General features: G+C 23.9%; 1 protein-coding gene across 1 annotated transcript; it reads left to right on the top strand.

Moving 5' to 3' along the window:
* Window positions 1-208: 208 nt before the first annotated feature.
* On the top strand, window positions 209-25,806 carry LOC145834352 (nicastrin-like). The gene is made up of 18 exons (XM_082941765.1): window positions 209-269; window positions 536-652; window positions 1,314-1,446; window positions 3,956-4,080; window positions 5,339-5,490; window positions 8,063-8,198; window positions 8,755-8,852; window positions 9,766-9,927; window positions 12,492-12,563; window positions 13,438-13,557; window positions 13,662-13,819; window positions 14,057-14,159; window positions 14,513-14,623; window positions 18,941-19,053; window positions 21,023-21,149; window positions 22,146-22,260; window positions 23,416-23,501; window positions 25,090-25,806. Exons 1-18 carry the CDS (start codon window positions 221-223, stop codon window positions 25,216-25,218), a joined length of 2,106 nt encoding a protein of 701 aa, XP_082797891.1. The 5' UTR covers window positions 209-220; the 3' UTR covers window positions 25,219-25,806.
* Window positions 25,807-27,822: the final 2,016 nt, after the last annotated feature.

The raw sequence follows: 27,822 nt of genomic DNA, 5'->3' as shown, positions 1-27,822 counted from the left end.
TAGTATTTCAAGTTAAAACATTTTTTTAAACACATCATTGTTTCACATGCTTTTAAGCTAATCTTAAGTCTTAGAGAAATTAGATAAAAAATGTTTTTTTCATAAGTACAAACTAAGGTAACTGATATGAAATTAAATAGAATTAATAAATAAATCTAACCATAGTTTATTACAAGAGATAGTATATTTATTTTATATTCAGGTTTTTTGTAAAATATCAATGAAGAAGTATTTGTTGATAGCAGTTCTTCTTGCTGTTTTGAGTATAGGTAATTTATTTTATATAATACTTAGTTTTACTGTTATTTGCTTTAAAAAAAAACAAAGAACAAATTGAAGCTGTTTCAAGTTTAATAAAGTTTGAGTAAATTGTTTTGACAAAGCTTTGCAAACAAATTTTTTAAAGTTTATCACTAATAAATTTTTTATGTACAAAATTATTTATATATTGATCTAATTAGTTTTAATTTTATTAAAAAATATCTAATGTTTTATTGAATCTGTAATAAAAAAGCACAAATTGAAATTGTTTTAGGAAAATGCAGCAAGAAAGACTCAAAGTTGTACAAAATGGTTTATCAAGATTTCACTGAAGTTGATTTTGACTATTGCTTTAGCATGTTCAACAAAACTCACACAATTGGTTGTCAATGTAAGCAAGTGATTATTGATAAATAAGTTTGAAATGTTTTTTTAGACCTAAATTTTTTATATTTTTCAAAGTCTTTTTTAATTTTATAAAGTTTTTTTTTTGTGTTTTTGTAATTTTATTTTGAGTTCAAAACTAGTTTCTATAAAGTACCAATAAGTCAATACATACAGCTTCAATTACTTATTATTTCATTATTTTTTATTCATTTACAAAAGGTAAACCTAGGCATTCAATAATTCTTTAATTTTATTACAAGTTTAGTACTGGTGTTAAGAATTCTTATTTCAAACTAAAATGTTTTGTTTTTATTTTGCACTTGATCTCAAGTTAAATAGTACAAGTTGAAGTTTTAATAGAAAACAAAAGTATATTTTCAAATTAGTCAAATAAAAGTCAAATAGAACTTAAATGGTTGTAGAGATGATTTTAAATCTAGTTAGATGTACTAATATCACATACAGTAAAGTTCTAAAGAATATTTTTATTATAAAACAAATTACTTCTTTTTTCTATCATAATTGTATTACTATTACATTTTTTTTCAACAAAATTGAGCTTTATCAAATTAAATCTTTGTTAGTAATATAAAATAACTAATTTAGTTTTTATTCCACATAACTTTATCTTGTAAAATAAATTTTAATAGAGAATTTATTTCTAGCCTCCCAGAATGGAGATGTTGGTATACTAGAAAAAGTGGAAACTGATACTGAGTTAGAAAAGTTTTTATCAAACAAAGAAAAGCCTTCAAATTTTAAATCAGTTGCATTATTAGAAGAGAAAATTTTCAATAAGTAAGAACAATCATCTTATTTTTTTTTTGCATAAAACAGAGATGCTACACACTCTGAATACTCCGGGTATTTTAATCTTAGAAAATCTCAGGGTAGCTCAGGATAATCAAGATATTTTGATTTTTTTTAAACTCTGAATGAATCGAGAAAATTTTGATTTAAAAAAAGTCTCAGGACAGTTTCAATATTTTTTAAAACCTCAGAACAGGTTTTTTCTAGATCTATAATAAGATTTAATTGATTGAGCTTCAATATTTTGTTATCTTACATACCCAATTTTGTTAAAGAACATGAGTTTTATTGGTTTCGAAATACTCATTTAATTTTTTTTACCCATTCGTCTACCTAGATATTCACTATTTTTAGAAATAACATTGTAATTTTTGTTTTAAATCTGAAATAAGTATTTATCATGAGTTGAGTTTATATTAAACATAAACAGTTTAAGAGATAAAGAGGCTTGACTATGCAGGAAAAAGTTTAAATAAAGTGAATTGTTTTAGTTACCTGTATAGTTTAGTAAGGTTATATTGTTTTATTTGTTGTTAGTTCAAATATAAAGTTGTTTGTAATAACGTATTAGTACCTGTTTTCAGTAAAAAAAAGAGCATAGACTAGTGTTGTCTAATCTTTGAAACCAGTATTTCTTTTAAGTTTAGTTAATAACTAATATTGAAATATACACATACAACCTTCCTTTTAATTATTAAGATGAAAAATGATGAGGTATACGTAGTTTGTGCCAGAGGGGAATTAAAAAAAATGATTAGAAAAAAAAACTCAAGGTGACTCAGGGCAGTTTTTTACTCAAAAAGTGGCAACCCTGAAAAGTATATAAAACAGAAGTAATGTAAACTAGTTTTTGATATTACTAGTATATAAACAAAAATACATTATCAAGATAAATTCTAATAAGAACTTGCTAGAAAACTCTCACACAAAAATCACTAAAAAGTTATTTTTGTAAGTGTTTTTAACAATTGTAAATAATTATTTTAATTAGGATAAATCTTCCAAAATAATTTTAGCAACTATTGATATACTAACTATGCAGGGTTGCCACGAAGTCAGAAAAACCAGAATAAGTCATGAAAGACAAAAAAAAAAGTCAGGAAAAAAAAGGGGTTTTAATAAAAAAGTCTGGAATAATCGGGAAATTTGATATAAACATGCTCTTAAAATTTTTAGATCACTAAAAACTGCATTTTATTTTTACTAATGTTATTTCTAAAAAACTTTGCTTTTGCAATTCATCTTTTTTTTTTTCAGAGTATTGAATTTTTAGGGTATTTTCATGTTATATGATCTCAATTAAAGACAAAATGCTTGATAGAAATGCAAAAAAAGTGATTTTAGTGTTAAAGTAGTTTTTTTTTTGATTGAGCAGAATGAAAATATTGAATACCTAGGTGTGGTATTAGATGACGAGTTGAATTGGAAAGCACATTTAAAGTACCTTTAATCTAAGCTTTTGAGAAGTTGTTTTATGACGTAAAAATTGAGATATTGTTTGGATACGAGTTCTAATATATTGTACTTTATTTGTTAGTTGTATACAATTTTTGTTTTTGCAGAACTTATTAAAAGTTTGTTATTTCTTACTTGCTTGAAAACTTAACTTAGTTTAAAGTCTTTGCTGATGTATTTTTGAATCGGTTTTAATTAAGAATTTGATTTAGAAAAGTTAGGAAAAGTCTGGAATTTTTTTTCAGCTCAATATCTGTGGCAACCCTGACTATGTACTTATAAAATTTATTGTATAAATTTTTATTTGCTTTTATTAATAATAGAATATATAAAGAAGTATCTACTGTAAATATAATAATTTATTCTAGTTTATTTGAGTAATAAATTGTAAAATTTGATTAATTAGTTTTATATATATTAACTTTGTTTTAAAGCTTCTTTAGGGAACATTCAAGTAGTAAAAAAAGTACAAAGGTTGATAGCTATTATGTTTTTTGTTTTGTTTTAAATTTTTTTTAATGAAACTTAAGCATTTAATAGAGAAATTAAAAAAAATACCATGTTCAATGTTGTAATCTTGGAAGTTCTACAATTAATTTACAATTATATTACTAACTTTAAAAAAAACTTTCGATCAATAAATAGAATGCTACTTAGTAAACAGTTTTTATAAAAAAACTTAGTACTTAGTTGTTTAATTTTTTAATTCAAATAGATTCATGGTTGCCAAACACTAGTGTTTCTTAAGATAAATTCAGGCTAGTTTTTTTTTTTGCTGTAACTCGGGCTAGTTTTGATTTTTTTTTTATATCTGACTTTTTTGTTACAAATTGTATTTTTGTTAATCTTTGTAATTTTTTACGTATTTTAAGTTGAAAATAGTTAATAGTACTTTTATTCTAGTTTTTGGCTTATATCAATTGTTCTTAAATTTTTGCAATAACTCAGGCGAACTCAACTAAAGAATGACAGCCCTGTAGATTGCTAACGTTCAGAAATTTGTTTGAATATTAGAGTTTTTAATTAAAAATAACATATATAGGAAAAATGTGTTGAAATTGATAGCAAATGAAAAGGTAGCTGGTATTCTTGTTTATCCTTCAACTCAGAACAAAGGATCTGATTTTCAATGGTCTCCAGCTTCTGCTTGTCCTAAGTATCGACCAGGTTTCAAAATATTACAAATTGTACTTTGAACTTAAAATATACAACGTTTATTTGGTCTTAGCATGAAGTTTACATAGCTTAAATTAAATTTTTAATAAAAAAGCTTACAAGTTTTAAATATTGATTAGACATTTTATATAAAAATATGTATTATAAAAGTTATTTTACATTATAAGATGGTATTGGCTTAAATTATTAAAAGCTAGATCGTAGTTTTCGTTTCTCATTAAGCTACTCAAATAGTAATAAATAACTTAAATGTTTTGGCAAAAAAATATAATTTCTGTCATTGACCATGAGTATTTAATATAGTGTAGTTGTAAATTTAAATTTAATTTTTTAAGCCTTAATACAACTTTGAGTTTGCAAAAGTTAGCAAAACATTATGAAAGACAAAGAAATCAAGTGCCTAATTGAAAAAACCCCTCAGTATTAGTAGAACGCTTCTTACTTATACAAAGACTGTAAAAGAAGTATTCATTTAAATGCAGAAACTCCTATGTAGCAAAATAAGATTTAAAAAAAAAAAACCAATGACAAATCAAGCATAAATTGTTTAGAGAGAAAAAAAAAACAGCTAAAAGTAATTCTATGTGAACTCCATGTCTTAACTCTACTAATAATTAAAGTAATATGATGTTGAATTCTGAAATGAAAAAAATGAACAACTTGAATGCCTTATAAATTTAAAATTTATGTTTTAGTAAATTCTTTAAGTTTAAATCTAAAACCAAACATAGTAAAACAAATTAAATCACAAAAGTTGATTTATTATGTATTTTCACTTCAGCCAATTAATAAAATTGTTTAAATGAAGTCACTGCAAAAATTGATACTTAAAATTTTATAAAAAGAATAATCAGTTTATTAGTTTTGTAGTCTGTAATTTGCCAAAGACATCAACACTTAAACAAAAATTCATTTAAACTTAGTAAAAAAATTAAGAAATGGAAACTTAGCAGAAAATAAGAAGTTTACTGCATTGTCTTATATAACTGTATTATTAAAGATTGTGTAAGATTGAATATAACTGAAGTACCAAAGTTTTTGAATAGGTAATTATATCATACTGTATTGAACAAATTTAATCCAAGCTTTGTATGATAAATTACTGATTTATATAAAGCTTTGAGGTAGTTATTTGTATCTACATAAAAATTTCATATTGATATACACATGCATATTTAATTCATATATCTTACATATAAAACAAAAATAATTAGTAAACCTATTTAATTAAATACTTAAATTTAAACAGAGTTGTACAACAATACTTATGGATCCGAGTATGAAGAATGTAGTTCGGACAAAATGCCTATAAATCCAGCTGGTGATGGTCTTCTAGACATGTATATACCAATGCCTGTGTTCTTTGCTCACGATACCAGTCTGGTTTCTTCACTTCTTGAAGTATGTTTCATATAGTTTTAGTAGTTATGTTTAATAAAACTGAAATTTACAATTTATGTAGGTAGTTTATTAATAAATTTAGAGTTTTATTAAAGTTTATTAAAGTAACTAACTTTTCAAACGTTTAGTGTTTTTTCTCTAGTTTTAGTTCAAACTTGTGAACACAAAAATGTTAAATAATTAATCATACCAACGTACATATACAGCGCTTGCTAGTGATTTTTACAAGTTGATCTTATTTAAAAGTTTTTATCTGAGGTATCAGAAATTTTTAACCGCTTGAAAAAATTCAAAGTTATTATTTAGATATAAGCGATCAAAGTCGGTGACCTCAATAGGTTCCCAATGGAAGGCGCAAATTAAAAACGCGAAAAAATACCATTTCACTAAAAATCTATCTTTTCCTTCTTTATTTTTTAAGAAATCTTCTTCAAATTTTCACAAAAATTTATTATTGAATTAAAAAAAGATCAAATGCAGGAGATTTTGAAAAATGAAATTAAAAAATATAAAAACCACCTATTTTTTTGTTTTTAATAATCTAAAATTTGTATTTTTTATTATTTTTAAAATTGCAACATTCAAAGTCTTTTAAATTATAAAAGGAACGTTTCCTGAAAGTTTTAAGTCTCTAGCTCAAAAAATGAATGAAAAAATAGATTTTTAATAATTTTTGAAATTTCCAAGAAAATTGACTCCAAAAAATTTACAGTCCTTTGTATCGGAAACGTTTTATAAAAATTACAATATCTCAAAAGTTAACTATGATTTTTTATTCTATTAAAACTGGCTTATAGTTTGCATTTCAAACTTTCATATAAGATTCAATCTTATTTTAGTGGAAAAAATGTTGGACACCTCCTATGCCCTTAAACATATTTTTTCAACTAACTGTTATCAAAATTGTAAACAGGTTATAACATATCTATTTGTACAAGTATGATTAAACTAATGTTTTCCTTAATTTTTTAATTCAAAAAAAAAACCTCTGAAATGATTAATTTTGATATAAATGTTGGTACATATTTTAAGTACAAAACAATTTGAAAAGTATCTTATTTCCATGTACGAGTTACTATTAAATAATAATAAAACAGGATAAACTTTATGCTATCAAATCACAAACTAAACACGTAGTTTTGGAAATGCCTTAAAAATGTATTGATTTTGAAAAAAAAGTCTTATAGAAAAGGATGAAAAATATTGAATGGGTTTAAACATATTAGTACAGGAAGTCTAAACTCTGTTAAAGAGCACTGCTCAAAAATTCCACTAACTAAATAAATAAAAAAATATGAAAATGTGTTTGTAACAAGAACATGAACCTTTTTTATAAAACAAGAAAGCAAAAAATTTTCAACTAGTTTCTAAGTTTAACTCGGTTTTAAGAACTTAATACGTTATGTTAGTGCTATAGCTTTGATAAGATTAAAAATTAAAAACTGATGCAGGCTGCAATGTAATATAACACATTTAGAATAGCAGTATCATTTTAGTAGTTTTAAGTATTTAAAGAACTTTTTATAATCTTTACTTTTAATTTAGAATAATTTCTATTTGAATAAGATTTTAAACAACTGAAGATCTCGTTTTCAAACGAGTGAAACATTGTTTTGTTATTAAAATTTAAAATTTATTATTGATCATTCTCCTTTTATTTAAGTTGAGAACTTTAATTGCCACCTTTAAAGTATAAAGTACGCAAAAATATGATAATACAAACGATAATAAAGCCCTATCAATTACTAGGTATCGAGTTACTTTTAAGATCTTAATTGTAAGTTTTAGCCACATTTTAAAAAAATTCCTTAAAAAAAATATGTTCTTAGCTAAAAAGTACATTGCAAGCACATATTTTTGCTATGACGATCACATTTGGCATGCTGATTATATTTTACTGACATCTGTTTTAGAACATCAAATAAAGTATAACAAGGTTAAATGATAAAGATAATCCCTTAAAAGGTATACAGCAAACAAAACAAAAATAAGTGTTGGTGCGCTTTGAAAAGAAGGAAGTAAATCGACTGAATAAGTTAATAAAAAAGATTTTATTAGTCTACTTAAGGAAAACATATGCCAATAAAGTGCAAGCTAGAAGTTTATTTCTGGATTTTTCATTAAATTTTTGTAATTTTCATAGACAGAAAAAAAAACGTGATTGTAAATCTTTACGAGACAGGTCATTTACTATTTTTAGAACTTTTTAATTAAGCATATTTTTTTGATTGAGGTTTGTTTACAAATTGTTTCGTTTCCGGGGTTTAAAACATTTTGACATTTTTTTTCTAAAATAAATTTTAAATTTTGTAGGTAATCTAAATATTTATCTTTAAGTAAGATTCACTACATCTTACAAGTTTTGCTTATTTAATCTCGATTTGTTGTAAATATCAGTAATAAATATACTTTAAGAGCTAAAGATACTTGAACTTTTAAAGCTTTTTTGTATTTTTTTATTAATTTCATTCTATAATTAATATATATAGAGAATCACAAATTCATATTTAAACTTAAAGAATTTTTTTTTAAATAATTCTTGACTCTTAATATTAAAAAAAATTGAAAACAGTGTTACGAGGGATACAACTCAAAAAAATCAGATTCGTTTCCTCATTGTGCTGTGGAAATGAAGTCTTTCATGCACGGTGCTGTGAGCAGTGATGTGTGTACGAGGAGGAACAATATGAACAATATACTCTCTTACAGTTAGTAATTTCCTTCATAGGTTACTTATTTTAACATTACGTAATTTATTCGTGTGTTTACAGAGTATAAGATTGTTTTCTGCATCCGATATTCTAAGTTGTTTTTTATTTTTTAGCTAAACTATATAAAATGAATACCTAATCGGTCAAACTTATATTACAAGTTTAAATAAATCAACAATTAGTTTTGATAAATGTTGTGTTTATTGAATTTTATTGTTTCTACATTGCTTTTAAAAGTAGAACTGCTGAAGGTAACCAATGCTTGTTTTTCAAAATTTATTGCTTTTGTTTTCATTTAAGCAGTTAATTTTTATGATATGTTTAAGTTTTCCGCAACCATTTGGGTATTTTAATTAAAAGTTTCATAACATTCAGTTATTCTAAGTTTTAAAGTTATAACACTAGAGTTTTAATTTTAGTTCTTCAAGTAAATTAATAAGCTCTATTGTATACATAATATATTTTATTTTCACAAGAAATTTATGTCGTAATTTTTACTTACTTATTTTTAAGTTTTTAATCTCATTTCATAAACTGTCTTAATAAAATTCAGCTGGTTACTGTGAAGCTGTAAGTGGAAAAAATGTATACGGATCTCTTAGTGATCTTAATAAGCTGAAGGAAAAGAAGACAATTATTCTTACAGCGCCAGTTAGCTTTTACTTGTAATTTAGATAGTTTTAAATAAGCCTCAAATTATTATAGCTATTATTATTTTACTTTTAAGTTATAAAATTATTACCAATTATTAAATTTAAATAGTTTTGTTTATTTTTTCAAATGTAATTTTAAAATTGTTTTTGAAAAAGTTAAAAATAAAATTAGTTTTTTAATGAGCTAAAGTTCAAAACTTTAACTTTAATTCCAAACAAAATTACTATCATAATTAAACCTACACCAATTATTATGAGTTTGATTTTCTCTAAAATATATAAAGTTTTTATAGTTTTACTTGTTTTAATTTAGCTCAGAAATGGTATAAAATAAAGTGTGATTTACTTTTTTAAAGTTAGCCCCATAACTTAACATTTCAACATTTATTTGTGTTTCACATGTACGTAACGGTTATTTTTTGTTCGTTTTAGAACTTGTTGAGTTTGTATAATACGCTAAACTGATAAAAAGAAAAACTGCAAATTATAAAAGTAGTACTTATTTTGCTTCTTACATTTAGCTAATTGAATTTGTTTATATTAGAAGCTTTTAGTGGCATTGAACTAAAAGTCGATGTAAATAAAATAAAAACATTTGTTTTTATGCTTATATATCGAGGTTAACGTGTATATTCTTCTTTATTACGTGTATAAAAAAGAATTTTTAGTGTTCTATAAAATTTAGCCTAAGTAAGACTAATAAATAAATATACTTTTAATTTTTCAGTAAATAAAAATCTTAAGCTTGATTATACTTGTTAAAATAAAATACTTCGCATCATTAATTAAACGAAATTTAACTATTAATGTTTAAAAAATAAAAAAAGCAAAAACACGTTTAAAGCCATCCAATCGGTAGTTGTATATCTAATAAAAACTTAACACAAACTGTGTAAAATTCAACAAAACAGATAGACTCCAGATCCCTGATGCTTTACTCTTCATCAAGTATAAGTGCTAACACAGCTACCGGTTTCATTTCACTTCTTGCTGCTGCTAGATCCCTTGGTAAATTGACTGACGATCAGAAATCTAAGTTTGATAAGAACGTCTTGTTTGCACTGCTAAATGGGGTTTGTTATAGAAATATTATAGAGCTTAAAAAGTTGATAATATAATTTCAGAATAACTTTGAATAAAAGTCAATCAAAAACTTGGAATTTTAAACAGTTTTTAATGAATTTTTGTGAAAGTTATGGAACATCTTATTTGTTTTTTTCTATTTCTACCAATCTTAATCAAATTGCTATTCATAATTGTAACTATAAGGTTAAGTACTTCTTTAATTTGATAAATAAAATCCTATCTGTAAACATTTTTTTTCAATTAAGTTAAGTAAACAAATACTTTAGTTTTCTTTTGTTTTAATTTAACATTTTTCACAAATAAGTAAAAAAGTATTTATCTTGATATAGCTACTAACCGATATGTTATAAAGTAAAGAAAATATTATATAAATTTTAAAATGATCAATTTTAATATATATTATCAGCAAGCAAGAGTAAAAGTTACCAACATACAATGCTTCTGATGTAGTATACAAATAAGTATCAGATCTTACATTAAATCTAAGTAAATTATATTACCTACTCATTTTTTTTTCTCTTATTTTTATTAGTTGACTTTTGATTAAAAATTTTATAAATTGAAATATAGTTTTCCTTATATAAATAACTTTAAATTAGTTCTTGATAACTTTAATATCATAGAAAATTGTTTTATATAAAGTGTTTAGGGATTTAAAATTTAGAAAAAATCAGATATTTTAAATAAAAAATAAAATTAAACTATACTTAGGTTTAAGATACTTATGTTATATCGGTAATTAAGGCTTTAAAATAATATTATGATAACTTGATTCAAAAAGTTAATGCAGGTTGCAATGGAACAAAATATATTTATAATTATTTAAAACTTATTAATTTTCAAGGAGCTTTAAACAATCGAAAACTTTTTTGATCATAAATTAATTTTCTCTTATATATGTATAACTTTTACTTTAAAAAACCTGGAAGAAAATCTGGAAGATATTCTGAAAAAATAGCTGCTATGCTGTAAATAGTATAAAATAAATATAAGAGAAGTTAATATATTATCTAATTTATTGATAACGTATTTTCCACCTAAATAAATATGAAATAAAAATTTGTATACTGTATATAATAAATTTACAAAAATTAAGTTTGGTAGGAAACTTTTTTGAATTTTTTTTAAATGCACTAAAGAAAACTACTTACTTAAAACAATTAATTTTTATAATTTACATAAAATTTAAATAAACTAAATTTTACACGCCGGTGTTTTAGAGCATTGAACGTTTATTAATCTATTTTGTTTTAAGAACTTCAGTATAAGCAGAAAGTTTTGATAATAATTAAAATAATATGTATTTAAAATTTAAAATTGCTTTATGTAATAAAATGTTACTACCAGTTTTTTTCTTAATAAATAATCTTAGTTATTACTTGTTAAAACTTAAACTAATTGCTTTTACATGGTATATTTTATAGATTTAATAAACAAGTTAAAATAGACGATGTTTAAGCTAAAACTTTTGCTTTTTATTCCTAAAAAGTGTAAATTTGCATTTCAAAATAATTAACTTAATAATAAATAAAAGGGTATAAAATTAATGTAATAATTTTCAAATAAAAAATACTTAAAGAGTACAGAAAGTATTGGAAATGTTTAAAAACATAGATTTTTAATTTTATAATATCAAAAACGAGTCAAATATTTTGTATCCGCCAGGTTGTGCTATGTATTACAAAATCTACACAAACTACTTTTGAATGAGGGATTAAATTTTTTAAAAGCTAGTTATTATTTTTAACATGAAATTAATAATTTAATGTACAACATATATAACTTATGAATACAGTACAGTTAAAATATGCTTTAAAGTTTTACTATAAAGGTAACAAAAAATTTTGAGGCATTAAACTACAACTTTTGGAGTATTTTTTATATACCGTAATTTTTGTTGTTTTATTTGTACTTATTTATAAATTAGAATACATTTGTTTAAATCAATTTTATTTGTCACATATGAAATATAAGCTAATTTGTTTTTAATCATTTGTAAAAATTCTAAAATTTATATTACGTAGTTTAATACTTTTTTTATATTTAAAGGTCATGTAAAATAAATTTCTATTCGTTCAAAAATTTTAGAAAGTTAAGTTATTATAACTAAAATTAACTTTCTAAATAAAGAACTTGTAATCTCTAAAATAGTAAACAATGTAAGTAACAAGTTAAATCGTGCATCTTTTTCTTGTTTATGACTGTTTTGGTATTTTTTATAATTTAATATAGTATTTAAGCCAAAACCTGTATATATGACGCAAATTGAATTTATTTATATATTTCCCTTTGTATAAGCATAATTTTTATCTGTCTTTTCTTTAAAATCTAACAGCAGTTTTAAAATGACAGTTGTCAATGACGTAGACCATTCAACTCTAAAAACAGTTATATTCAAATCGTATGCAATACATTACATATAGATCTTTTAAAAATTTTAGTATGTTCATTATACAAAATAAAAGCAATTATATTATATTTTTATTAAGCTATTCAAGTACTTATTAATTATAAGAAAATTAAGTGTTAATTTTTACCCGTTGCATTTCAGGAGCAGTTTGATGGTATGGGTGGTAAGAGAATGGTTTCAGATCTGAAAAATTCAAATTTTCCCACCACGGAGGTTAGACACTAAATACAAAGTAAAAGTACAATATACAGTTTTTATGGTAGTATTTATGGAGACATATTATAGTATAAGTTTCGTTATATGAATGTACGTTTTTTGTTTGTTTGAGATTTATTAAATTGCCAATAACAACTAGATTTATTAACTTGCCAATATCAATTCTTATCAAAAATTAAATACCTGGACAGATTAAGGCGTATCTTTCTAGGCTAATAAATTATAAAAGTTCAAGCAAATACTGAATAGGCTTTTAACCCTTGCTGAAAATTGTTCACAATTATCGACAGACTCATGCATATTTTATGTTTCAAGTAGCATTGACACTATTATTTTCTTCATCTTAAACATAAACGATGTGTCAAAACTTAATTCTTTTATAAATATTTTAAGATACTTTTTCTCATGTTTATTTTATCATAGTTTTTCTTCAATGCATTTAAAAACAGTTTAAATTTGCTTCACTATATTTAAATAGTATTAAAATTAGCAATAGTATTTGAAAAAAAAAAAGATAGTTTATCTTCGGAATTAACGACTTTCGTTTAGTTTTTACTTATAAAACGCAAAAAAAAAATATTTATATTATATTTAACTTTATACTTGTTATTATTATACAAAAAAACAATACTTTAGTTGTATAACCTCTCCAATATTCAGAATATTATTTTATACAATCAAGGCTTTATTTTTGTTGGAATTTTTTTGCACAATTTTGCGCTAGTAAAACTTTTTTTCAAGTTAATTCGTTAATTTCGCATTAAGTATGACATGTAAATGAAATAAAAAGTCGGTTATTATTATTAAATTATTTTATTAAAATTCTTTGAATTGAAATAGTTGTTTAGTTATAAATACAGTTTTGACACAGGCAGCCATCGAATTTTCAAGTATTTCGAACGTATTAGAAGTCAGAGACATCGGCTTGGCAGAAGCAAATGAAGTTTTTACACATTACGATCCGGTCTCTTACAAAAAATCTGCTGCATCTGTAATTTTATTATTATATGTGTTATGTATTATTAAACAACTTTTTAAGTTATAAAATTTGTTTTTTTAGTGTACTGAATCATACATAAACGAAAGCTTTTATAGATCGACTCAATGCAACGCACTTTAGAGTCCAGTTCGATTGATGTAAAAAGGGGAAAGCCCAACATGGGAATTCCTCCTTCTGCAATACAGACAATATTGAAGTCACGTGACATTCCCCATTTGCTCGTCACCGACTACTCCGACGAATTCAAAAACAAGTTTGATTAGTTGTTATTCATGCTGTTTAAAAGATTAAATTTTTTTTTTTTAATTTGTTTTTTGCTATATATAAAAACTATTTTACTTCAAAAAAATCGACTAACTTTTCATTTTACTCATTATACCACTTGGAGTACTTTCAAATTCCTCAGCAAAGAAGTTGAGCATCAAGTATAAAAATTTTGTTCTGAAACCATTTTTAGTGATTTGTAAACTTGAATATTTGTACTCAACAGACACTATCAAAGTCGATACGACACACTGCAAAATTTGGGAGTTAAATACAACGGGAATGAAACAGAGGCAGAAATGCTGAAATTAATTGAGCCTCTCGCAAAAGTTAGTTGCTTCATTAAAAGTTTCAAGAACTCATTGTATCATTTTTTTATACCACAGCACTTTCAATCTATTTTTTATTTGTTTTTGTTGTAGGCGTATTTTAAAAACAAAAGAAAACTTTAAATAATAAAAAACAAAGTCAAATTTAAGTCACGTGTGTTCCAATCGTCATAATTAAAATGCTAAACTTAATAAAATATTTATAATACATTGCCTTTGAACTTAAATGTAAAGTTAGGTATTTTTAAATAACGCTTAATTAATAAAATATTTATAATAAACAAAAACTTTCATCAGTAATTTAAGGTTTTGTATAAGAATTCATTCAGCATTAAACTAATTTCATTGTTTAGAATGTTGCAGAGGTAGCTCAAGCGTTAGCAATATCTTCATACAAAATTTCCCAACAAGAAGGTAGTATTGACAACGATACATTAAACAGTATCAAAACCGATGCTGAAGAGGTTTGTTTTAAAGCTTGTTAATATCTGTAACACTCCAATTTATCGCACTGCTTTTTTCCATAAAGTGTCTATTTAAGTAATAGATAAATTATAGATAGTTAGTTTTCTTATATTTTTTAGTAAAAAACTTCTACACGATTAGTTTTTTAATATTTTTAAGTTAAATTATGACCATACTAGGTACACCTAGTTATTTACAATTTGATCTAATTTTGTAAAGTTTTATCTAGCTATCAGACATTTTTAACCACTTAATAAAATTCAAAGTATCTTTAGAGGTATAAGCGATCAAAGTCGGTGAGCTCAATAGTTTTTTAGTTTAGCTCAATAGTTTATTTTTGACAAAAAAGAGTGCTATATAAACCCACACATAACTTTTAAGTAAAATTTTAGTATTATTAAAATACAATATACAAAGTCTTAAAAAATTTACAAGGAATGTTTCCTGAATATTTGGATTCTTTAGCTCAAAAAACAAATGATAAGATGGATAATTGATGAGTTTTTAAGTTTTTGAAAAAATTGACAATAAAATGTTTGTGGTCCATACTTTTGTATTGGAAACTTTAAAAAAAAATACGAAACCTTAAAAGTTAAATACAGTTTTTTGATTCTACAAAAAATGGTTGTAATTTATACTTGGAGTTTTCATACATAGGCCATTGTTTAAATTTTGTACCAAAAAGTAGCTTTGACCCTCCTTTGGCCTTAAGTGTTTTGAGTAATGGTTATTTATGACCTTTAAAATACGCTTTAGTTTGTTTACGATAATAATTTATCGTTCAAGTTTTGTAATTTTTAAATGCTTAAATGGTCAAAAAAATAACACTGTCATCTTTAAGAATAACATGTGGAAAAAATAAGTATGCGTACCGAAGTAAAACTCAAGATAATTTTGTTAAAAAACGACAAAACTATAATTTATGACTTACAAAAAACACTTTATTATTTTAATTTTAGGTGTAGGCGAGAAGTTTAGATATATGTTAGGAAAAAAAAAGTAAAAATTAAGCTTCGATGTTTGGTAATATGAATTATTATATTTAATTTATTTAAATGCATGTCCATCAGAATTAGTTTTAAAAGTTTTTTACAATGTTTTTGTAAGCCAAAGTGATAAAATTAATGTTATTTTACTTTTTATGAGGTGATACAACATTTAATTCAGATTACTTTAAAAAAAATCTGTAGAAAAAATGTCACATAAAATGGTGTATACGTTATTTAAAAAGTAAACTATTCATTAGTATATACTAGATTTTGTAAATTTGCCAGTTTTATATATATTATTGTTTATCAATCTCTTAATTTTTAAAAACTTTAAAGTTGTTTGTATATGTTTAAAATTGTTTAAAATCGGTTTAAATTAGTGTTTTTCAAAGTTTACACTTTTTCTAACCTGATTTTTTTTTCTTACGATGTTAAGTAAAATTAATAGAATTAAAAATATTAAATAAGGAAGGCTTAACAAGTAATGATTAACCCTTACAGTATTCCAACTATTTGTACAAATTAGATCTTTTGATTAAAATGTTGTCCGTATTTTATATCATTGAGTTGTTTCGGAATCTATTTATTAATATTAAAAACGATGCTATATAAAAAAACAGCTGTATTCAAGTTTAACTTATATATATTATTTAACATTTGCTTTAGTTTTCTTTAAGTTAATTTTATTTATTAGTTAATGTTTTAGTTGTTTTTAATTAGCGATTACTTACTTATTGTAATTTGTTGCTTGATGTAATATTAGATTACAAATTATTTAATACTGAATAAACATATTTTGATTAATAGATAAATTTATAATCATTATTTCATGAAAAATTATGACCTACTGTTTTTTACTCTCTACTTTTATATTTGTTTCTTATGTATGTACTACGCTAATACTAATAAGTAAAACAGTAAAAAGTAAAACATATTTCATATTATGTTGTTGAATAAAACGTATTTAACGCCTTGTTTTACACACTTTATATAAGGTATACTTTGTATGAAAAAATAATATTGCTTTGTGTATAATTAATGATTGTTTTTTATTTCAAGTTTTATCATTGTTTGCTCAGTGTAAGTTTTATGCCAACCAAACTTTTGCGTTTAACTTTCTCGTGGGCTTTATGTTTTCTTGTTGGCTTATAACCTTAGACCAGCAAATTTTAAACTGAAAAACAGTCGATAGCCAAAAAGAAAAATAAATTGAGCAAATCAGATCATAGATACATACTTATTAGCAAAAAATATTGAGAACTAAAGAAAAAGTTTAAATTAGTAGTAACTCGTAAGATGTGTAAACATACATTTCTTAAAATTAAGTATCTATATTATTATTATTATATGAATCATAGTAATTTTTTATCCTGCTATAATGCATCATTCAAAAGTTCAACTAACACGAATAATAAATGTTTGTTTTTTACGTACTCTTTTCTTTTAGTTTTTAAATCTTATTATAAAGAGGGCAGAGTCTTCTTTTTATCGATCTAAACTTTATGACCTTGTTTAGCTTTAGCCCTACCCGGCTTTTTGATTCGTGTTTATAATTAAGCAAATATTTTCAAAAAAATGCTGTTGATTTAACTTAATCATAATGAAAAGTACATATTTAACTAATAATAAAAAAATTCCAAACAGTATCAGCTTGAATGGCTTAATTTAAATCAAAGTTTTTATTTTAGATGTAATGTAAAGCTTAAATTTTTTTAGTACTTTAGTTTTGATTTTTAACTAGTTTTAGCATTTTAATATGTTAGTCTACTCAAAATCACTCAACTATGCTAACTAGTAACTTTGACCTTTTTAATGTTGTTTTGAAAATAGTTAAGCCCATTATATAATTTTTACAGCATTTGTTGACTCAGAACTTGGCGGTTAACTTGAAAGTGTGTTACAATTGAGTTATAAAGATCATTCTGTAAACAAAAGCAATTTACATTAACCTTGGAAAAAAACAGTTTAAGTGTAGATAGTTTATTTATAAATATTTTTTAGTTATACTGAGAGATAAATAGGGAACTTATATCAACTAAAGTACACTTAACGTGTTTATACTTGAAATTTAGTAGTGACAGATTGAAATTATAATGTTTCAAAAGCTAAGATATATTTTTGTTTTGAAAGACTAATATATATACATATTTTATTCTTTATACTGTTAGTTTTATGCAGGGTTTCCCAAATTGGGCGATATCGCTCATGGGGGCGTTTCTAGTAATTCGGGGGCAATAACTAGTAAAGAGAGGGGGGGGGGGAATTTTAAAACTTTGAAACTTACACTAGATATTCTTGAGTTGCAGATGACGAGCAAAACAAAGTTCTTAGGTGTTTTTATTAGTAATTTTAAAACTTACACAAGATTTTCTTGAGTTGCAGATGAAGAGCAAAAAAAAAGTCTTAAGTGTTTTTAAATGGTAGTCTTGTTGGGGGGGGGGGGGGGCAATTGCCTTTTTATTTAATGAATAAATTTAAAACTAAAACATTTATGTTATTTTTTGTTTTCAACACATGTTCATTTTCTGTTTGCTTTGTTAAAGCTTCTCTTAAGCAGCTTATAAATAAGTTTAATTTTTTTTTCTAAAAAGATTAAGTTTTATCCCCCCACCTAACTATTAAAACTAACAAGATTACAATTGCTTATCTCGTTCAAAAATATTACATCAATACACGTTCGCTTCTACATTTTGAATTTTGCTGCGTTCAATGCCGCGAAAGATGTTAGAATAAGTTAAATTAAATTGGGATGCTTCCAACGCATATTTTTTGATATTTAATCAAAAAATTCTAATCCAGTTCACTTGGGCTAGATTTGCTTCAAAGTTCGTTAAACAATACACTAAGTAATGGAAATTTAAGCAGAATATATAAAGTTCATTACATTTAAAGGCCAATTTGTTTGATGTTTTTAAATGCTTATTTGAAATTTAAAATGCTTGTTTAAAATTTGAAACGCTTGTTTGAACTTTTCAATGTTTTGTTTCAACAAATTTTTTTGACTTTTTGTGATGAAAAATCCATGTTTTTTGTTATAATTTATATTAATGAAGCTATGTTATTAAAAATAATAAATTTTACTCAAAAAGTTTTTACACTTTCTATCGTAAATCTGTTGTACCATTGTTTTTTTTTTATGCCAGGTTTTTTTTTAGTAAACTGTATACCTTTTTATTATAACCTACAACTTTTTTTTAGTATAAATTTTTATGAGTTACTTTTTATTTTGTTTGTTTTGTTTAAAATGTTGCTCTATTTTTAAATTAGCTTAATATGTTTTAAAAAGCGATAAATTACTATAAAACTAATGTTTTGTTTTATTTGTAGGTTGGAAGCTTAATTTACTGTTTCCTGGTCAATTCTAGCTGCACTTACTTCGACAATTACATTCAGAGTAACTTTCCAAATAATTTTGCATTCAATGGAAGGCCAATTCCTAGGTAGCTTTTTTTTAATATTTATTACACTAAGGTGTTTGTTAAATGATTCGTTAATAATTCTACTCTCTTACAGCCAGTTTTGTAGTCTTTGTTATCAAATTAGTTCCAATTAGTTCACTTTTTTAGAGTTTTTGTTTGGATAAAGTTACGCAATATAAACCACAAACATTTATCGATTCTAAATTAGCTGTTTAATTAAGTACGAAACTAGAGACATTTACACGGGTAAAACTTCTAATAAGTTTTTGGTTTTCAAATATTTCTTTTAAGGTTAAGTTTATAATTAAAGTAAGTTATGAATGTACTTAAGTGAATTATAGTGTGTACAGCTGATAAAAACATTAAAATCTTGTTATGTTAAAATAGTATGTCCTCATAGTTTACAAACAATAATAGTAGTTCCTATTGACTCTAAGTTTAAGCGTACACAAGTATTGTTACAAAAACTAAGTAACTTATATAAGTATTACACAACAAATTATACCTGCTTAAAGTAGAGCAAAATCAATAGATTAACTAGTTTTATTTCTTACTTAACTTTATTATTAACAACTAGAGTTTTTTAAATAGAAACTATAGTTAAATAAAAAAAAATTTAAAGTTAAACAAATTTAGTTTTCTAAAAAAGTTGTAAAACTTTATTAAATTTAAATAAAGTTTTCTAAAATATTGGTGCATATTTAAAAGCATGTTCATTATAAAATTTATACACTCAACCAAAAAGATTTTCAAGCGTTAATGGCTTACTTTTTAAGATATTACAACATGTGTAAAAGTTGTGAAACTGCATCTATTGAAATTAATACTTTTTAGTGTTATTCCAACAACACCGTAAATTAGTAGCTTGAAAGTAAAATGCAAAATATATTAATAACTTGAGATATCTTTTTTTTGATAAAAGAATAAATCGTTAAAAAAAAATCTTTTGTTAATCATTAAAAGGTCATTAATGAGTTACACCGTAGTTCGGATCTGATATTAGATATAAATGGTCCGCGAAGATAATTAAATTTATTCTGTTTTACAACAATTTTTTACTAAATTTAAACTAGATTTGGTAATTCTTACTTTTAGTATTAGTGCTAATAAGAAGTTTTGTTACCGGAAAATAAGTTCGATTGATTACATAAGTTATGAAATAATCAATAAAACTTGTAGTTATTATAACACGCTGGCAAAGTACTCTAATAAGTAAGCATAATATATTGCCCTTTATGTGTGAATAATTCGTTGTTGTCTTGTAATTTTTGTTGCTTGATTACGCAAAACTGGTTATCATTAGCTCTCCAGTTCTAACTTATTGATTCTTAGTATAATCAGTTTTGTTTTCATTCACTTTTTAGTTTTCATCTGTATTGTTCGGCTTGTGACCTATATTAATCATCTTGTTTGTAGTACTATTTTGCGCCTCTGTTTATTTCTCAATTCTGGGTTAAAATAAATTTTTAGAGAATTTTTTTTTTGCTGGAAAATATTTAATTGCGTTTACTTAGCTGGTGTTAATTTTTTATCTTATTTAACAGATTATAAATAATTAAACCGTTATACAATCAGTTTTTTTATTCGCTTGCAATCTTTATCTAAACTTTAATTCCTTATACTTTTACGGTTTTAAAACGGTTTACCTAATAGTTGTATGATTGTGATGCTTTAATTTTTTATTTTTTTTCAAAAAGCTTTTTTTTATTGTAGAAGTAATTTAAGTGGCAGACTGAAAACGTAATTTGTTCTTCCAAGGTATAATGAATTTACATTTATATAAATAATATAGTTTTAATAATTTTTGTTAACGAGTACTTGAAATCCTTTAAAATAATAAAAAAATGTAAAAATATATACAAACCTGCGTATTTATATCTTTTAATATTTGATTTTAATGTATCCTACTTTGACATTATATATATATATTTTTTAATTTTACTAATAATATTATAATAGTAAAAAGGCTTATTTTACTCGATTTAACTAGATATGTGGGACCGCAAAGTTCACGAGCTAAGCTTCACACAGAAGTAATTTCAGTTTTGCTCAGTGGTTACCTTGGTACTGCTAAAAAGGGAGTAAAAGAAAACGACTGCGACAACCAAAATTTCAAAGTAATTAAATTAATCATTACTATCGAATGTAAGGAAACAACTTTTGATGTCTTTAATTAGTTTTTATTCGTATAGCCTCATAAAAATTATAAGTGTTTTTAAAAAATATTATTTAAGTTAATTTAAAAATTATTATGGCTTCCACGTACTCAGGCTAGTTTGTAATTTTTTTTTTTATGAAAAATTCAGAATTTTTTTTTTAAGAAACTTACGCTGGATTAAAGATTTTTAGAAAAAGGAATCAGACTAGTTTAAAGCTTCTTAAGACTTAAATAAGGTTGAGTTCATTCCGTTTAATTTCTAGTTAACCAATATTCCACTACTTAATTTTTAAAACTTTATAGCGTTGATTACAGTTGTAAAGTCTCTATTTTCTTGCTGCAAGCTATGCTTAAATATAAAATTGCATATTTAATATTTTTGCTGGTATTTAAGTTTAAGATGAAAACATATACAGAAATTTTTATTAAAAATATGCTTTTATAAAGTTATCGTAGCTTGTTATATTACAGTTTTAATTTATCTATATAAGTTTAATTATAAAGGTACTTATTTATTACTTCAACCAATACTTATAGTTGTTTACCATGAGTAATAATAAAGTTTACTTTTAGTTAGGTATTTTAAAAGTTTATAAGCTTTTTCAAAAATACATTTTACAGAATTTTTCTAAGTATAAAATATGCAAAAAAAAATTACATTCATGATTTTACATTCATGATTACATTCATGAAAATACATGATTATTTTAAATAAAATATAACAATATAAAAGTTTGAGAGATTTTTATAAAACTTTAAATAATATAAGGTTTTTATATATTGAGATTAGTTTTTTTATTCCTTTAAAAAACTAGCTATCTTAGAGAAAAATGTAAAAATAAAGTTATGTAAATGTTAAAACGATTGTTTTTTTTTTTAATATTATTTTGATTAGATCTATATTTAACTGTTAAATTAGCATACTGTACAATAAAGTTTTTTTTATTGTAAACAGAATCACACTGGACAGACATATTACATGAGGAACGATCTACACAACTTGCAAATGAACGCCAGTACCTGCCTGGTTGCGCCTGTCATTAGATTGGATGCTTATGCTGCTCCTGAAGGTTAAACTGATTTTCACGTTGTAATGTTTATTCTTCATAAAGTGATCTCGTAAATCTTACAAAATAATAAACGGATAATTTGTATGACGAATTTAGTTGTTTAATATTTTTAATTCCTAAAATTAGTGTTTTAAGTCTTGATTAGCTTTTATAGCATCAAAGTGTAATTTGAAAAGAAAAAGTATTTCAGAAAATTATTTTTGAATGGAAATCAACAAGTTTATGGTTATGATAAGATCGTTTGTGTTATAATATAAATTCATGTTTATTTGTTTGAAAACTAAAATTTTTGCGCTCTTTAGTTAGACAAGCAATTAAATACAAAATCTATGGTTGTTTTTTAATGAAGAAACAAAAGTGTTTACCTTCAATTTTTAAATTATATAGTTATACTACTTTTTTAAATATTAGATCTCAAATAATAATGCGTTATACTTTACTAACTAGAAATTACTTTTTGTTTAAAAACTTTACAAGTATATATTTTTATACTAGATTAGTTATCAATCCATTTAAAGCTTTCAGCAATAAAATAAAAAAAACTTTTACTATTAGTATCAATATGAAAACTTTTAGTATTTTTAAAAAAGTAAAAATTTAAAAGCCTCTTATAATAGCTTAAAAAGTAGCTTTTTACTCTTGTTATGTAAAAATTTAACCGACATTTGTAAATTTTGTTAAAGTTATACTTTATATATAGGTCGCATTATCTTTAACAACATGTATCGTTTTTTAGCATAAACGCAAAATTTTATAGCTTTTTTAGACTTGCTTTCAAAAGCTAGTAAAAATTGATTTTGTAATTTTAGACTAAACAAATTTTTTTTATAAACTTACATAATGTTGGACATTTTAAATAAAATCAAGGTAGTTACTAGGGAAATACGACAATATTAATTTTAATTTTTTTTGTACGTCTTTTAATGTCCTAATATTTACATTAATACACACGTATACTTAAAACGAATTAATTTTTAGTTTTTTAAACTCATAAAAAATTATTACAATAATCAAAACTAAGGTCAAATTTAAGACAGCCAAGAATAGTGTGATGTTTTTAGAAGTTAGGTAATTTCAAGGTCACATACTTGGGGCCTAAAATGTTTTTATATTATACTACTTACAATATTTAAGTAAATGTGTAAATTATAACAGACGGAGGTAATGATTGGTCAGAAAGTTTATGGGATAACAACTCTATCGGACTGAGAATGTTCCTTGTAACAAGTACATTACAAGAGGTATGAATTCACTTTCTACATATTGATTTTACTGTAATAAGATTAACATAATAGTTTGTACTTTTATATGTCATTGAAAATACTTTTAAGCTTAATTCCAATTATTTGGTTATTAAAATTTATGTGTTTACTTTTTTAAATAATAAGTATCTCGTATTAATTTTGATAAGATGTAATTTATAAACTATTAAGCTACTAAAAAGTCAGTTTTTAAAAGTAGTATCGATAAATAGTACAAAAAATTATAAATGATATAGACTTTTTAAGTCCAATCCTCAACTAACGATGTTTAAATTTAATGCTTAAAGTTACCAATGTTTTGTTAGTCACCAAAGTATTTAAGTGTAATGTTTATTTTTTTTATTTAAGTTTTTAAATTGTCTTAATTTTACACTAGTAAGTTATATTATTTAAGTTTTTTATAGTTCTTAAAACAAAGTGCTTTATTTTATATAAAGTGCTTAAATTTTATTTTACTACTTGGTTAATGTTGTTTTTGTTATTCAAAATTTATAACTTTTCTATTAAGAAAATTCTACTACAAAATTTGCTATTTTTTGCATTGTCTTTCAGAAACATAACGTATTACCTCATTAGTGCAGATATAGTTCACTGTTTCTTTGTTTTCAGCTTATATTATTCAAACTTTCAAACCGTTCCCACTGCTAATAGTTTTTTAAATCAAAACCTCAGCAAATGTAAACACAGTTGGTTTTTCTCTTCTAACAAAAGTCTATGCGCTTATTATAGACTTTCTTTTGTTATTTACTATCAATGCACTGAATTTTATTTTGTGCGTTGAGTTTTGACCTGAACTTTGTTTAGCTCATATTTTCAAATTCAGACTAGTCATTTGTCTGGTACATTTGGTATACATTACAACTTTAAATCGCAGCTTATAAATTAGTAGCGGTATAATTTTTACGTAAACAAATAAAGTTATTGGTTTTTTCTTTAATTTTTCTCACGCATATAATTTTTTCTGTCATTTTGATATACATTGAAGCTTTATTGACATCAGTACTAAATATAAAAAGTCGTTTTCTCTAAAGTTTTTTGATAAAGCTGTTATAATTTTGTGTATTTATAGCTAGTTTATTCATTACCTGACTTTTTCTTACGCATTTTTTATTAATTTATGGTATCAAAAATAAGTATTTTTTATTTAATTTCATTATATTCGAACAGTTTTCGTTAATTTTTTATTAAGTTTTTATTAATAGTTCTTCTCATTTACGTCACCATTTTTTAAAGGCTAAGTTATTTAATAAAAACGTTTTTTCAAGTTTAATTAAATTACTACCTTCTTCAAGTTTTGCAATAATGTTAACTTTTTTATTCCGGATTTTTTGTCACATTTATTTGTTATTGTGGTTAAGTTTTTATGTTTAATATTTTCCATTCTAGGAACAATGTATTGATTTACTCCTTTTAAATAGTCAGTATTAGGGGTGGGATTTGTTCAATTAAATACCATATAGTTCTAATATTTTTTATTTATGGTGGATGTGAAAAAAAAAACATACTTAATACTAATTTATATAAAATTTGATTGCATATCTAAAAAATATTTTGTTTATTTTAACAGGCGTTGGTGTTTATTGGTGGCCTCATATTTTTTCTAACGACCACCTTTTTTGTCTACAAAGTTAACAAGAACGTGCAAGTGCTGTTCCCATCCACCGTCGTTTCGAGCTCCATTCAGCAGTCTTTATGACAATCACCGAGATACCATTCCAATTCAACTAGCAGAAGGGTCGCACCGCAAGTAGCAGCCATCACATCTACAAGTAGTTAATATTGCACAGTACTTAGGAAACTCTTGTTTTGATAGTTGTACATCTCATATATTTCATAACATTATTGATTGGTGTGCTTAGTATAATTTTCTGAGCTATAATTACAGTTAATTTTTCTTTTTAATGAAATTAATTTTACTTTTTTTTTGCATCAATTGTAGGTGTTTTTCACCTTTTTTTTCGCAGTTGTTATTTTTAGCTATACTTTTTTTTAAATATTTTTTACATTTACTTTATTTACGACATAATGTTGTTTACTTCTGTGATAAATATATTTTCTAGCTATTTATTATTTATTACTTGTCATAGATTCTAGAGTAAGACATTCCATTAGAAAAACTTTTTATTTTTTAAAAATTTTGTATACTAACAACTATGTGACCAATAAATTTTGACTAATAAGTTTGTTGTATAAAGTTTACTAATATTAAAATTTAGAATAGTTATTGTTTTTCAAAGCCACAGTGTTCTTATATCAGTAGTTTTATTTTTGAGGTTTTGTTCTTCTTGCCTTCTGAAATTATTTTTTATGAATTAGATTTTATAAATTTTTTTTTTTTTGTGAAATAAAATTGTTGTTGTTAAAATATTGTTTTTAAATAAGTAATGATTTTAATTCAGTCAGACTTAAAATCGATATTTTACAATAAAATCCAAAAAATTTTTTTATAACTAAATTACTTTAAACGATTGATATCATAAGTTTAAAAGCAACGCAGTATTTCTATAAATCGCGGCAAATTTTAAGATTAAAGTTTAGTTGTAAGTATCTACTAAAATTATTAGCTAAACTTTTATATTTTAAAGCAATGTCAATTTCGAGTTAAATTTCGTTTCTTAAAATTAACAAAACTGACTAAAATTTAATGTTTTTTATAAACTTTAAGTTTGAGAACTATTAGCGTTTTAACTGTAGCAAAAATGTGATTTATTTTTTGAAATGTTCCTCATAATCTAAAGTTTATTAGGATTTCAATTTAAATTAATGTTTTTTTTTAGCTTATAAAACTTTTACAATAGCTTTAAAAACTAGTTAAAATTAATATTGTAAGCTACAGTACATTAATCAAGGTTCTGTTTCACATGAGCTTTGAAAAACCAAGAAAGTTATAGTTCAGAATAAAACTTTATTTTCTTTCTATAAGATAAAAACAATTAAAATGATGCATGTATTTTTTCATTAATTAGTTGATTCTGATTTAAAAAAACTAAAAGATAATAATTAATAAAAATAAAAAGAGATTGATTCCCTTTAAATGAATACTTACTGTAAAAATGAATTTATTAGTTAGTTGTGCAGTATTTTTTGAAATAAATCAAAACTATTGATGATAAAAAAGCACATCGCTCAAAAATACATACTTAACAAAAAACAGCAAATTGTAATGACAGTAAATTCCAAAATATTGTTTTAAAATTTGTAAGCTTTGCTAAGGTAAACACACGATTAATTGTTGATTGTTTTAAAAATGTATCAAATGTGTAGCTATTTAAAAATTATCAACTGATTTCGAAAAAAAAACTTTTTACTAAATAGTTGAATATTGAAAAGGATGTTCACTAATTTTTAAATTTAAGCAACGTATGGAAAAAATAGTATTACATTTCCTGTATATAGTGATAACGTAAACTTTAAGTCTAATGAATGTGAAATAAAAACTTTTGTTTTTACTTAAAACTACATGTTGTAATCTTCGGAATGACTACAATAGTTAAAAAGTATTTAAGATATTTTTATCAAATTAACAATTTTTTTTAAAATAGCGATTTTTGTTATCAAGAAATTTAAGTTTTGATTAAATTTAAGTCAATGCCTTGTATGTTCGTAAAATTTCAAAGCATTTTTCATAACTAAGATTTTATACCATTTAAAATGTTTACGGAGAATGTTTTCAAGATTGTTTCAAAAATAAAATGTTTTTCAATAACTATTCATTTACAACTTACAGAACAATACGAACTTAAAAGCTAGAAAGCAGTTTTTTTTTCAAAGACTTTATGAACTTCAAAAGACACAAACAAAACTTTGTTATGCTTTAATGATATACCTAACTCTTTTTGTGTTTAGACAAAACAAAATTATTTTTACTTAAAATGACTTGAGAGAAGCATGAAAAAAGCTATTTCCTACATTTAGTGCTTCGATGGTACTTTTCATTAATTTCAATTTTAAAGCTAGGTATGTGCTTACGTTACATTTTACGAAAATAAAAGTTAGAAATAAAAAGTAAGTTAAATATAAAAAAAGAATTGTTGTAAGATATTTAGTAACAGTTTAATAATTTTGTTGTAGTTTTAGAAGGAAAATTTACAAACTAAAGGACTAATTTAGTGCCAAAACTATTACTGTCATTCTTATGTTTATATAAATAAATATTTGTTTTCTAATACAACTTAGTAAAAATAGGGCATGAAGTGTGTTTTTGTAACAACGATAATGTATTTAAGTTAAGTTAAATTTCAATGTGTAGCTCAAATTGAAACCAACTAAACTTTTTTAATAGTGAAAATCAATTGTAAAA

Source organism: Thalia democratica, chromosome 4 (genome assembly GCF_965202585.1).
Source record: "Thalia democratica chromosome 4, ktThaDemo2.hap1.1, whole genome shotgun sequence".
NCBI lineage: Eukaryota > Metazoa > Chordata > Thaliacea > Salpida > Salpidae > Thalia > Thalia democratica.
Note: the sequence above shows the minus strand (reverse complement) of the source record. Positions and strands in the feature narration are given on the sequence as shown.

Excerpts from the sequence above, each read along its gene's own strand:
- LOC145834352 (XM_082941765.1), top strand. The coding sequence starts at position 221 with ATGAAGAAGTATTTGTTGATAGCAGTTCTTCTTGCTGTTTTGAGTATA. Across the intron at positions 9,928-12,491 it reads TGTTTGCACTGCTAAATGGG|GAGCAGTTTGATGGTATGGG; the intron begins GTTTGTTATAGA and ends GTTGCATTTCAG. Across the intron at positions 23,502-25,089 it reads TAACAAGTACATTACAAGAG|GCGTTGGTGTTTATTGGTGG; the intron begins GTATGAATTCAC and ends TTATTTTAACAG.